This window comes from Peromyscus californicus, unplaced genomic scaffold (genome assembly GCF_007827085.1).
Source record: "Peromyscus californicus insignis strain IS unplaced genomic scaffold, ASM782708v3 Scaffold_7__1_contigs__length_154581171, whole genome shotgun sequence".
Classification (NCBI taxonomy): domain Eukaryota; kingdom Metazoa; phylum Chordata; class Mammalia; order Rodentia; family Cricetidae; genus Peromyscus; species Peromyscus californicus.
This window is the reverse complement of record NW_026294595.1, coordinates 12,507,407-12,520,332: the sequence shown is the minus strand read 5'-3', so window position 1 is coordinate 12,520,332 and position 12,926 is coordinate 12,507,407. Positions and strand designations below refer to the sequence as shown.

At 48.9% G+C, this 12,926-nt stretch overlaps 1 protein-coding gene across 1 annotated transcript in view; it reads left to right on the top strand.

The window, feature by feature from the left end:
* Positions 1-4,120: 4,120 nt before the first annotated feature.
* The window catches only part of Adamts13 (ADAM metallopeptidase with thrombospondin type 1 motif 13), a 32,296-nt gene continuing 23,490 nt past the window's right edge, over positions 4,121-12,926 (top strand). The window contains exons 1-8 of the mRNA XM_052724403.1: positions 4,121-4,237; positions 4,521-4,590; positions 6,221-6,369; positions 8,617-8,700; positions 8,956-9,080; positions 9,203-9,349; positions 11,368-11,514; positions 11,958-12,120. Of these exons, the coding sequence (XP_052580363.1) occupies positions 4,121-4,237; positions 4,521-4,590; positions 6,221-6,369; positions 8,617-8,700; positions 8,956-9,080; positions 9,203-9,349; positions 11,368-11,514; positions 11,958-12,120 (1,002 nt within the window). The remainder of the gene's footprint in view (positions 4,238-4,520; positions 4,591-6,220; positions 6,370-8,616; positions 8,701-8,955; positions 9,081-9,202; positions 9,350-11,367; positions 11,515-11,957; positions 12,121-12,926) is intronic.

Here is a 12,926-nt window from a genome sequence, read left to right as displayed (position 1 = left end):
ACAGGGTCTCACCATGTAGCTCGGCTGTCCTGAAACTTGCTACATAGACCAGGTTAGCTAAAAGTTTGTTGTTTTTATTCAAGAACCAACTCTTCGCTTTATGATTCTTTGTATTTTTTTTTATTTTTATTTTGTTGATTTCAACCTGAGTTTGATTATTTCTTCCAATCTACTTTTTGTTTGTTTGTTTGTTTTGTTTGTTTTGCAAGTCAGGGTTTGTCCTGGAACTCTCTTTTGTACACCAGGCTGGCCTTGAACTCACTGAGATCCACCTGCCTCTGCCTCCCAAGTGCTGGGATTAAAGGTGTGCACCCCCACCCCCACTATTTTTTTTGGTTATTTCTTCCTCTTGTTCTTGTTTTTTTTTCTTCTTCCTCCTCCTCCTTCTTGTTTGTTTGTTTTTTGTTTTTCGAGACAGGGTTTCTCTGTGTAGCTTTGGTACCTGTCCTGGATCTTGCTCTTTAGACCAGGCTGGCCTCAAACTCACAGAGATCTGCCTGGCTCTGCCTCCTGAGTGATGGGATTAAAGGCATGTGCCACCGCCGCCTGGCATTTGTTTGGCCTGGCTATCCTGGAACTCACTCTGTAAACCAGGCTGGCCTTGAACTCAGAGATCCGCCTGCCCCTGCCTCCTGAGTGCTGTGATTAAAGGCAGGCATGACCACTGCCTGGCAATTATTTCTTCTTGTTTTTTGAGAGTTTTCAGCATTAAGTTACTAATATGAGACACCTCCAGTTGTTTTATGTAGGCACTTAGCACTATGAGCTTGCCTCTTAGCACCACCTTCGTTGTGTTCCATAGGTTTGGGTATGTTGTGCTTTCATTTTCATTCAGTTCTAAAAAGTTTTTAAATTTCCTTGTTGGTTTCTGTCTTGACCCAGTTTTCATTCTGTAGTGAGCCGCTCAACTTCCTTGAGTTTGTATACTCTCTGTCACTTCTTTTGTTGTTGATATCTAGCTTTAATCTTTATGGTCAGTTAGAATGCAAGGTGTTATTTAGGGTCTTTTTTTTTTTTTTTTTTGAGACAGAGTTTCCTGGCCTCGAACTCACAGAGATCCGCCTGGCTCTGCCTCCCAAGTGCTGGGATTAAAGGCGTGCGCCACCACCGCCTGGCTATATTTATTTAGGGTCTTTTATGTATACTGTATGGTATGTCTATCTGATTACTTTGCTGTTGATTCTCTTCCCCAAGCAGCCAAAGTGGTTCTCTGATTGACTCATAGCTGCTTTTCTGGAGTCTAGTACAGTGCCTTTCTTACCCATTGCAGGAGCTCAGATAAATGTATGTAATATGGGTGAATGAGTGGGCGAATCTAGTGGAGGGGCAGAGGCAAAATGCAAGTGGGAAAGAGGAGTGCCGAAGGAGCAAAACATCAGAGAGAGGGACTGTAAAACATGGCTCATCAGTTTAGAATGCTTCTTGCACTGCACTTACATGCATACCCCCACATAGTGATCACATATACACATGATTCAAAAATGAACATTGAAAGTCTAGGAGTTGAAGAGGTGATTAAGTAGTCAAGAGCTCTTGCTGCTCTTGCGTAGGATCAGCATCTGGGTCCCAGCACCTACACTGGGGATTCAACACCCTCTTTGGGCCTCTGTGGACACCTGCACTCACATGGTGGTACACATTCAGGCAAGCAGGCACACATACACACATAAATAAAAATAAATTTTTTTTTCATTAGAATATATGCCTCAAGGGAGCAAGAAGGTAGGAAAGGACCCAGAGGCAGTCTGGCCCAGCACAGGTGGGTGCATATCCTCCCTGTACAGGGCTAAGAGAGGCTGCAGATTTAGCTGGGGAGACAAAGGTAATCATCCTTGGGAGGTGCTGGTCAGTGTCCTATCACTGTGACAAAATATCTGAGGTAACCAACTTCATAAGGAGAGAAGGTTAATTTTAGCCTATGGTTTCAGTCATAGTTGTTTAGAACCTGTAGTGAGGCAGAGTATCATGGCAGAAGTTTATGACAGAAAAGCTGCTTACCTCATGACCATCAAAAGTCCACGAGCTGGAGAGGAAAGAGCCAGTAATCTTTAAAGGCCACTGTCTCGATGACTCAATTTCTTCCCACGAGGTCCCATCTCTGAAAGGTTCCACCAGCTCCTACAGGCTGGTGATCAAGCTTTCAATTGACGGGCCTTGAAGGAACATTTGAGAGCTATGTGGTCAGGGTTCTCTAGAGGAAGAGAATGGGTGGCATGAATATATATCACAAAGGTCATTTTGTAGATTGACTTACATGATGTGGGCTAGTTTATTAGTCAGGGCTCTCTAAAGGAACAGAACTAATGGAATGAGTATATCTGTCTATCTATCTATCTGTCTGTCTGTCTGTCTATCTATCTAAAGGGAATGTACTAGAATGGCTTACAGGCTGTTGTCCAGCCAGTTCAACAATGGCTATCTCCCAACAGAAAGTCAAAGAATCCAGTAGTTGTTCAGCCGTGAGGCTGGATATCTCAGCCAGTCTTGATCTTCAGTATACACCATCAAAATCTAGAGAATATAGAGCAATGACACACAGGCAAAGAGCAAAAGCTTCTTTCTCCCTTGTCTTTATATAGGCTGCCATGAGAAGGCATGACCCAGATTTAGGGTCTTCCTACCTCAAATGATCCAGTTAACCAAAGCCCCTCACAGGAGTGCCCAGCAACTTGGGTTTTTAGTTAATCCCAGATGTAGTCAAGTTGACAACCAAGAATAGCTACCACAGTAAGGTAGTTCAACCATGGTTGTCTGTGTACTCAGGAGGCTGAGAACCTGGTAACTGCTCAGGCCATGAGGTTGGATGAGCCACCAGATCAAGTTGGCATTAAAAGTCTGGGGGATTCCTGGAGAGTCATTGGTCTTCATTCTGTGTTAAAAAGTTGAGCTCGAGAGATGTCTCAGTGGTTAAGAGCACTGACTGCTCTTCCAGAGGACCCAGGTTCAATTCCCAGTACCCATATGGCAGCTAACAACTGTCCAAGATCTGACACCCTCACACAGACATACATGCAGGCAAAACACCGATGTACAAAATTAAATAAGAATAAATAAGTTATTAAAAAAAGTCAAAGCAGCTGATTCTGATGTCATGGAAGGATGGTGGTGGTGGTAGCAGTAGCAACAAGATGCCTGTACTCGTGAGCAAGGGGTGAAAGTGGCAGGCAAAATCAGCTCTGCTTTTTCCTTGGACTTCTTTATACCAGGGCTGCTGCCAGGAAGTGCTGCCCACTCTGGAGAAGGGCTTTCTCTCAGTTGATCGTCCCAGAAAGTACCCTCAGATCCACCCAGAGGTGTGTCTCTTAATCTATTCCAGATCCAGTCTTGTTGACAACTAAGATTAACTCCCCCAAAGACCCAAACTGTAATGGGGGAACTGGCAGGATGCAGGGTATGCAAGAGTGTTTTGGAGCGAGTGAATGAGAGGTTCCCAGGAGGTGCAGGGGGATGCCAGGCAGTTCGTGACAGACAGAGATGTGGGGCCACTCGCCTGCTCCGTGACTCTCCCACCAGGTGCAGGTGCAGACCAGGTGGACAGTGTCAAAATGGTAGGGATGAGGGCAGAGAAATGAGGTGAGGGCACAGGGTGTACGGTGCAGTGCAGTGCAGTGCAGTGAGAGGCACAAACTCTGCAAAGGTGAAGGGACAGGAGATCTAGAGACAGCCTGGGAACGAGGTGCCAGAGGAAAGGCAGGCTGAGGGACCAGAGCTGCCATGTCTTTAGTGCGTCCTCTCATTGGTCAGTCAGAGGTTCCAACCATCTAGGGCATGTCATTTCACATGAGCCCAGATCCCGACCGTCCCACCCAGAGCTTGCTCCTGTTCAGACTGAACTGCTAGACCAGACCCTCCCAGGAGGCTAGGTGTGCACAGCAGAAGGACTTTCCCGGTGCAGGACACAGTTGGGGTGCTCTGCACAGGGAGCCATCCTAGGCAAGTTCCTAGCAGAAGCTGCTTGCTGCCCCCTCCTCCCCCTAGCCCTGCCCTGGGAGGAAGATCCCAAGAGTAAACACTGCCTGATGTCCCGCCCAGCAAGCAAGTGAAGTCTGTCACATTCCACACTAACTGAGACTTCCAGTCACCGGGGTTCCTGTCCAGCCATCGCCTGCCTTTTCTAAGGATGAGCCAACTTTGCCTATGGGTGACATGCCAACCTGTTCATGCTGCCAGTATCAGAGGAGTCCTCACTGGTGCCTTCTTCATTCTGGGCTGCTGGGGGCTCCCTGATTTCCAGAAGGTGGGACTACATAAGATCTCGTGTTGAGTGTTGGTATCACCTGGGAGAAGGGACCGCCAAAGCTCTTGGGTAGAGTGGCTGTGGTCTTTCTGCTGGCAGAAAAGGAAATTCGTTTACTCCGGGGAAGGTGACAGACTCCATTTTGTTGCAGACCTGTGTGGACGGCTCTCCTCTGCTCCCTAACTAGGCATGGCCCCTCATTCTCTGTCCCTATATCTCCCATCATCCTCTCTTCCTTGGCCTCGTCTCCTTCCTCCTTCCTCTATGTCTTTTTGTTTTGCAGAGTTTTCTTCAAGGTCTGGAACCCAAGGAGGTATCCTCTTACTTTGGTCACCACGCTGCTGCACTCACAGGTAGCTGACATGCTCTGAGGCAGGGGAATTTCTTGAGCCCTGGGTGGGGGACTGAGGGAGTTCTCACTGGGTCAGTGAGCGTTCTGGTGGCCATGGAAGGAAGAGGTCAAAGAAACTTTGAGTCTCTCTGTTAATTAGCTTCATTGCTTCCTGCCAACTTGATAAAAGCCATTCTGGGTGTTCTGGCTGCACTGGAGTCCTGACTCCAGGCTTCTGTTTAGTATCTCAAGGGAGGGGGCGTTCATTGGCTGGCCTCTTGGGCCTGTGGATGGCCTTTGCGGGGCTGGCTGATTTTCAGGAACTTGTCACTTCTGGCCATAGCTGTAAACATTTATTCCTTCCATGGGAACAAGGTAGGTGCCAGGCCAAGCAACTCTGGCTCCTGTCCTGTAGATCTCCTCGTGGTGAAGGCTTTCCCATGACCTATGGTCCTGTCTCTCAGTATGCCATCCCTTTTCCCAGAAGAGCAGTTGGTGATTTTGATTAAAACCATGGTTGGGGGATGGGCTGGGGAGCTAGCTCACTCGGTAAAGTGCTTCTGTGGAAACCTGAGGACCTGAGTTCTAATCCTAGCATCCGTATAGAAAAGCTGGCTATGGTAGTACACATTTCTAATTCCAGTGCTGAGTAGAGGCAGAACACAGTGTGCATCCTTTCAAGACCACAGAAAAACTGGTCACAAATGGTATATCTCCTAATCTGTCCTGACCACAGTCAGGAAAATCCCTGGGGCTTGCTGGCCAGCCAACCTAGCCTAATTGATGAGCCCCAGGTCTCAGTGAGAGATCTTGTCTTAAAAAACAAGATGGATGGCTCCCAAGGAACAACTTCTGAAGTTGACTTCTGGCCTCCATCATACACCACAAACACTGGCAAGGTCCAGAGATGAATGGGGCTAGCAGTCAGGGTACTGAGGGTTAGGGGATGTCCTTCCACTTGCAACCAGTTTTTCTGTGCCCTGGGTGGGATGCACAATGTCTAGATCATCCGGCCCTCCTACGGCTGGGCTCCTGAAGGGCTAGGACACTCTTACCTGGGCTGCTAGACCTGTGCTCCAGAAGACAGCGAGCACTGATCTGGACTCCTATAGTCCAGGACCAGAGGTGTTCTTTCTATTGGCTTGTTTACGGAACATCTGTTTCAAGGCTGAGACTACTTTGCCAAGAACTGATCCAGCCCCTAGGCAAGGCTCAAAGACAGTAGGCAACTTGCAGTCTGCTCACTCTGGGGCCTGTCTCCTGGCCTGTATTCCCCCCTGCTTCTCACAAAAAAAGAATCCTGGACTCCTCCTCCTTAGCAGGAGGGTCCCAGATGGGAGGAACAAGGGAAAGGGAGGTGGATCCTGTCTCCTCAGTGCCTCGATTAACTGAGGCCTTGCTCCCCTTTGTCAATGAGAACAGGCTTGGGGAGCCACGTTGTGGGGTCCTAGAACTCTTCACCTTCTCTTTCCAGCCTGAGCTGGGCCTCCTGCCCACTCCCTCACCACCTCCTTCAGGCTGAGAACTGGGCCCTGGGAGTGGACATGAAATCGACCTTTTGACTTCAGGGACTGGCCACCCCCTCTCTGTTAGCTCCCTAGCATCTGTCTTTAAAAAACCTTTGTCCTCAGCCTTCTCTCCTCCCCCTCTAGGCCATCCTTCCTCTCACCTTCAGAGACTGAGATGGAGAAGGACTTTGGGGGACATTCTGCACCTGGAACTGCTGGTAGCTGTGGGTCCCGACGTCTACCAGGTTCACCAGGAGGACACAGAGCGCTACGCGCTCACCAACCTCAATATCGTGAGTGGTGGTGGGCTGGCAATGGCTGCTGGTACAGGAAGGTGGGCTCAGGCCCCTGGTGGGTCTGTGGGCTTTCCCTCTGAGCCTCTGGACATAGTGCCCCACCCTCAGGGCTTGTGACCCAAAGTCAGTCCATTTGAACTCAGTGTGTTGAACTGTCCCACAGAAACCGAGGGTCTGCTGGAGCTCGTGGCCCTGAAGAGAAAGAAAGGTCACAGCTGCCCTACCCCCATCCCTGTCTCCACCGCAGCAGAGGTGCACAAAGTCAGGGAATCCCTCCCAATACCGGAATCCTCCCCATTGCCTCCCAGTTCATTTGGCCAGCAGTGGGTGCAGTCTGCACACACTGCTCTCTCTTCAGGTCTCTTAAAGAGGCACAGGGCAGATGAGCATGCTAGGTGTGAACAGCTGCTATTCTGGCTGAAGATATGAGGCTCCCTTTCTTACGGACACCTCCTCCCTGTACCTAATGGTTGGGAGAGCAGAGGTGCCTCACACCATTAACCCTTATGTCAGAAAGGTAATTTGTCAGCCAAGATCCAAGTAATATCAAGTTTCTCTTGGAGAAGACATGAAACACTGTACCAACATCCATACAGTCCACTCAGGACATATTGGAGAGGACATGAAACACTGTACCAACATCCATACAGTCCACACAGGACATATTGGAGAGGACAACACTGTACCAACATCCATACAGTACACACAGGACACATGTGAGATACAACTGTTCCAGGCCTTCAGGAATTCACACTGAAGGGAGGGAGCGAGGAAGGGAGGAAGGGAGGGAGGGAGGGAAGGAGGGAAGGAGGGAGGAAGGAAGGAAGGGAGGAAGGAAGGGAGGGAGGAAGGAAGGAAGGAAGGAAGGAAGGAAGGAAGGAAGGAAGGAAGGAAGGAAGGAAGGAAGAGATGGCTCAGTAGGTGAAGATGCTTGCCCCCAAGCATGACAACCTGAATTCAATCCCAGAACCCGCACGGTGGAAGGAGACAGCCAATTCCTGCAGGCTGTCCTTTGGCCTCCATATGTGTGCACATACACTAAAAAATAAATGTAAAACAATTTTTAAAAAAATCTAGGGAAACCCTATCTCAAAAAAACAAAAAACATTTTAAATTTAAAAAAAATTAAAAATTAAAAATCTAGGACTCTAGAAACTAGTTCCAGCCAGTGACTGACAGCTCCAGTCTCCTCTTCTCAGGTCTGCTGCAGAGATGGGGTGGGGATGGGGTCATGAAGAGATCCTGGTTGTGGCTCTGGGGCAGCATTTGGTCCCAGCCACTGTCGCTTTCTCTAGAATGGCTTCAGTATCAGCCTGGTCACCCTTTTCAGGTGAAAGGAAAAGTCCTCTGCATCCACCTCACCAGTCTCAGGGCCAAAGGTCCCCTGCCACCACGCTGTTTACCCCAGCATGTCCCTCCCATTTACAGGTGTGGTCTAAGTCCAGACAAACCTGGGTAGGCTTTTTGTCTACAAGCCCCTGAGGTGATGTTTTCTCGGTGAAATGATTACCTCTGCCAATTAGAAACCATTGTCTTTAAATTTTGGGATCCCTCCCTCCAATTATAAGTTGCCAAAAACCCAGGCTCCCTTGAGTTATTCACATGCCATTAGGACAGTGGTTTTGAACCTGTGGGTCATGACCCCTCTGGGAGGGGATCAAATGACCCTTTCACAGGGATCGCCTAAGACCATCAGAAAACACAGATATTTACTTTATGATTAATCACAGTAGCAAAATTACAGTTATGAAGTAGCAAAGAAAATAATTTTATGATTGGGGGTCACCACCGCATGAGGACCCGTATTAAAGAGTCACAGCGTGAGGAATGCTGAGAACCACCGTCTTAGGAGAGCTGGTCAGGTGGTACCTGACCAGAATATCTAGTTTTATGCTCTGAATCTGCTAACCAGTCAAGGCTTGACCTCCATCTTATAAAACAGAAAGCTTATAAGGAAACCGAGACTTAGTGATTAGTAACCAGAGCCCACAGCTAGGAAGAGGCAGAGTTTAGATTCAAACTCAGGCCGGCAATCAGCTCTTTTTGTTAGTCGGTTTTCCCAAGGCGTGAGCTAGAGAGACTCATCTGACCATCTACAGTTGGCTCCCAGCACACAAACACGATTTCCTGCCACCCCCTAGCCTCCATGGCGCCCCCTCTTCACCACTGACCCTGCCACTGGGGCTCCTGGACCCACTCCCAACATGTGTGTTGCTTCACCCCCTCCCCTGTTGCCTTCCGCAGGGGTCAGAACTGCTGAGGGACCCATCCCTGGGGGTTCAGTTCCAGGTGCACCTGGTGAAGCTTGTCATTCTCTCTGACTCAGAGGTGGGTACGAACCCTGACTCTATTCCCTCCGTCCTTTCCTGAAGAACTGGGAACTGGGTGGTAACTGTGGGGCTCAGCTGGACAGACAGCTCTCCTGAAGCCTTTCAGAGCCTTGGTTTCTCCAGTCTGTAACGTGGCGGGGGTAGCAATAAGACTGCTATATATAATATGGACCAACTGAGAAGCATGCTGGCAACAGTCAGCACCACCCTTGGTACCACTTCCATAGAAATCGGCTCTTTGGTTGTTCCCTAGAGTACTCCAAATATCACGACCAACATCACCTCATCCCTGATGAGTGTCTGTGAGTGGAGCCAGACAGTCAACCCCCACGATGACAGAGATCCAAGTCATGCTGACCTGATTCTCTATATAACCAGGTATCTGAGATCCCCACAGGGATGCTGCTTGCTTAGGAGGGCTGCACTATGACCTTCCCTGCTTTCTGCCCCAGCAACATGGCTGGTGGAGCCATCCATGTGAATCTTTTTCTCTTACCCAGGTTTGATCTGGAGTTGCCTGATGGAAACAAGCAGGTTCGGGGGGTCACCCAGCTTGGAGGTGCCTGCTCCCCTTCCTGGAGCTGCCTCATCACTGAGGACACTGGCTTCGACCTAGGGGTCACCATTGCTCATGAGATTGGGCACAGGTATGTGGTCTCACCAGCTATCCCCAGACTGGTTGGAGAGCTGGTCTCACCCAGGGTGGAGGGCTGTGGCCTAGGCAGGCAGCAAACCTTTGCAGAGCCTGTCAGAAGCCTGTACCTACAGCCCAAGTGTCTTGGTAAGGGAAAACTGAGGCAGGGGGAAGCTGCTACTTCTTGATGTTACTGAGTGATTAACATAAACTATTTTAAATAAACAGCAATTAGAAATTAATTTACTTTTTAAAGTTTAAAAAATGTAGTGTGTGTGTGTGTGTGTGTGTGTGTGTGTGTGTGTGTGTGTGTGTGTGAAGATGTGGGGTGAGGGTCATGCCACAGCATGCATGTAAATGTCAGAGAACAACTTTGTGGCATTGATTCTCACTTTTACATAGGTGATGGGAATTGAACTCAGGTCATCAGGCTTGTGTAGCAAGTGCCTTTACCCACCGAGACAGCCAGAAAATAAGTCTTGTAGGAAATTCCAGTAAAAAAACAGACTGAAGATTATCCTAAGTCCTGCCATGTCTTGGTTACTGTTCTAATGCTGTGAAGAGACATCATGACCGAGGGAACTCTTACAAAAGAAAGCATCTGGGGTCTCGCTTACAGTTTCAGAGGGTTGGTTAGTCCATGATCGTTAGTCCATGCAGGGAGCATGGTGCCACACAGACAGGCATGGTGCTGGAGCAATAGCTGAGGGCTTTACATCCTGATCCACAGGCAGGCAAGCAGAGAGAGGGAGACACTGGGCCTGGCATGGACTTGTGGAACCTCAAAGCCCACCTTCAGACACACACTTCCTCCAAGGACACACCTACTCTGAAAAGGCCGTGCCTCCGAATCTTTCGAAACAGTTCATCAGCTAGGGATTAAACATGCAAATATATTGGGGGGGCGGGGAGATGGGGCTTTCTCATTTAAACTACCACACACCACTTATGGAAATGTCTCTTCAGATTTATATTTAATTTTGGTCATTAATACGCACACACCAGGCTTGTGGCATACATTGTTATTTTGATTCTATTGTGGTTTCACATGGCTGCTTGGCCATCTGTCAATATGCTGGGTGGGATTACAGGTATGTGTCACCAGGCCACATAACTCTTGCCTTTTAATATAACTGTATATCTCAAATGTTTCTCAGCTCACAGATCTCTTACTTTTTTTTTTTTTGTGCATACCACAACTTAATCTCCTCTGCTTGGACAGTTAGGGTGTTTCTGAGTCCACACAGAGCTGCTGTGTGCATTGTGTATTCTTGTGGGCAAATCTTTATTCCTGTGTATTATCATTTTATCTAGAGAGACATGGTTTTTTTTTTTTTTCTTTTTGATTTTTAGGATTTTTTTTTAAGTTAGGCAAATAAAATCCACTTGTTGTAAACATATCAAATGATTTGGAAACTTGCAGAGTGAAAAATTGAATTTCCCTCCTGACAGCCCACCAACTCTCTGAAGTGGTGTAGGCTCCCAGGGGCTCTCCAGATCTCCCAGAGGATCTGACCCCAGCAGCTCCTGCACTGCCCCACCCCCAGCCTCTTAGGCTCCTGGGGTCTGCTTGTTTGAAGTGTCAGGATATTCAGGCCTTGCCTGAAAAAAAAAAAAAAACCAAACCACTAACTAGGAACAGAAAAGAAAACAGCCACAGCTTCTGGGCTTCTTAACCACAGACAGCTGCAGTGTGTATAGATTTCCCAAAGCTGAACACACCCAGGCCATCAGCTATCAGAAGAGTAATCTGCTGGCCCTCAGGCCTCTACCTGGCACCCAGTTCCCACTTCTACACCCTAGACTTGTAACCATGGATTAGGTCACTTAGTCTATCATCAAAGCTTTTTAGCCAAATGTTCACCCTGCTGAACCAGCTCTCCTCCCCTCCTCAGAGAGGTGGGAAACTGAGGCAGGGCCTCCAGGATGCCTGTTGGGCCGGCTTAGCTAGTAGCAGGTCCAGAGGACACAAAGGTGGCCCTGGCCCAGCCCCAGCTCCAGCTGGCTACTCTGAGTTTCTTCTCCCCACAGCTTTGGCCTGGACCATGATGGTACTCCAGGTAGCGGCAGCACCTGTGAGACCAGTGGCCATGTGATGGCATCTGATGGTGCAGTATCTACTGGAGGGGCCCTGGAGTGGTCCACCTGCAGCCAAAGGCAGCTGCAGCATCTGCTCAGGTACAGCCTCCACCTAGACAGGGTTGGCTGTCACTCATCCTGCCCAGCAGCTTTTACCCCCTTCCATTCTGCTGCCATTACTTCCTGTCCCAGAGCCCACTCTACTCCCCCATCGGTTCCTCCATCCCCTCCCATCCCTTCTCCATCATTCTTTTCCACTTCCCTGAACCCACTCCTCTATTCCGTCCCACTCCTGGGCCCATCCCTCAATTGCCCCTGTTCTCTGCTTCCCCTACCTCCTACTTCCACCGTTCCATGCCAGGCCATTTCCTGTCCACTGGTCCATGGCCTTCTCCATCTCGCTTTCAGCCCTCCACCTGCTCCATTCTATGCCCCTCTGTTGGGCCTCTACCCAGCTAACAGTATCCAGCCCCACATCTACTCCTTCACCCTGACCCCACTGGTGTCCACCCAGGTCTTGAGCCCTGCCTGATCTGTCACAGCACAGGGCAAATGCACTGCTTCCGGGACCCGCCTGGGCTACAAGCAGGACTTTCATGGCCCCAGCTGGTGGTGCAGCCCGGCCTCTACTACAGTGCAGATGATCAGTGCCGTGTGGCTTTTGGCTCTGGGGCTGTTGCCTGCACCTTCTCCAGGGAGGGTCTGGTGAGTCCACCCTTTACTAACACCCAGCCTCACGCTACCTTACTCAGTTCCCCCTGGTACAATGGCCCCACCTGCTGGAGGCCAGGCACAACTGAGAACCACACCAGGGCTCACTTGGTTTAACGCACAGTTTACAACCACCAGCTATGTGTCTGATCTTATCTAATGCTTGTGTTTAGTTTATTGTTAAATAAGAAATGTGCGCACATGCATGTGTGTGAGTGTGCCACAGTACACTAGTGAAGATGAGAGGACATCTGTACAGGGTGGACTATTTATTTATTTATTTATTTATTTATTTATTTATTTATTTATTTATTTTAATGCCCAATGCCGTTTATTGAAGGAGGGAAGAGGTCTTAAATACAGGCTTACAGCACAATGGGAGAACCCCGGAGGGCAGAAGTTCACTACCGATGTTTTACAATCTTGCATCTAAGCTGTTAATGCCCATTATGCAGGATACACAGACAAGGAACTTCCCTTAAGCATTCAGGAGGGTGGAACCTGGCAGGGAATTTAGCATAGGGAGGATATCAAGGTCAAAGTCAGCAAACAAGGCAACAGTTACCCGAAACGGGGGCCAGGACCCTCCAGGTCCCCCTTTTACTAAAAAATGAGCTTCTGACTTAGGTTGCGTGGGACGTCAACAGGTCACCTTACCCGTCATGGAGACACCTGCCCAGGATGGGGTGGACTCTTTCTTTTCATCATGGGTTATGGGGATTAAACTCAGGTCATTAAGTTTGAGTCATAATCACTTTTACCCATTTCTCTCACCCACCTCTTGGAAGTATTAAACATTT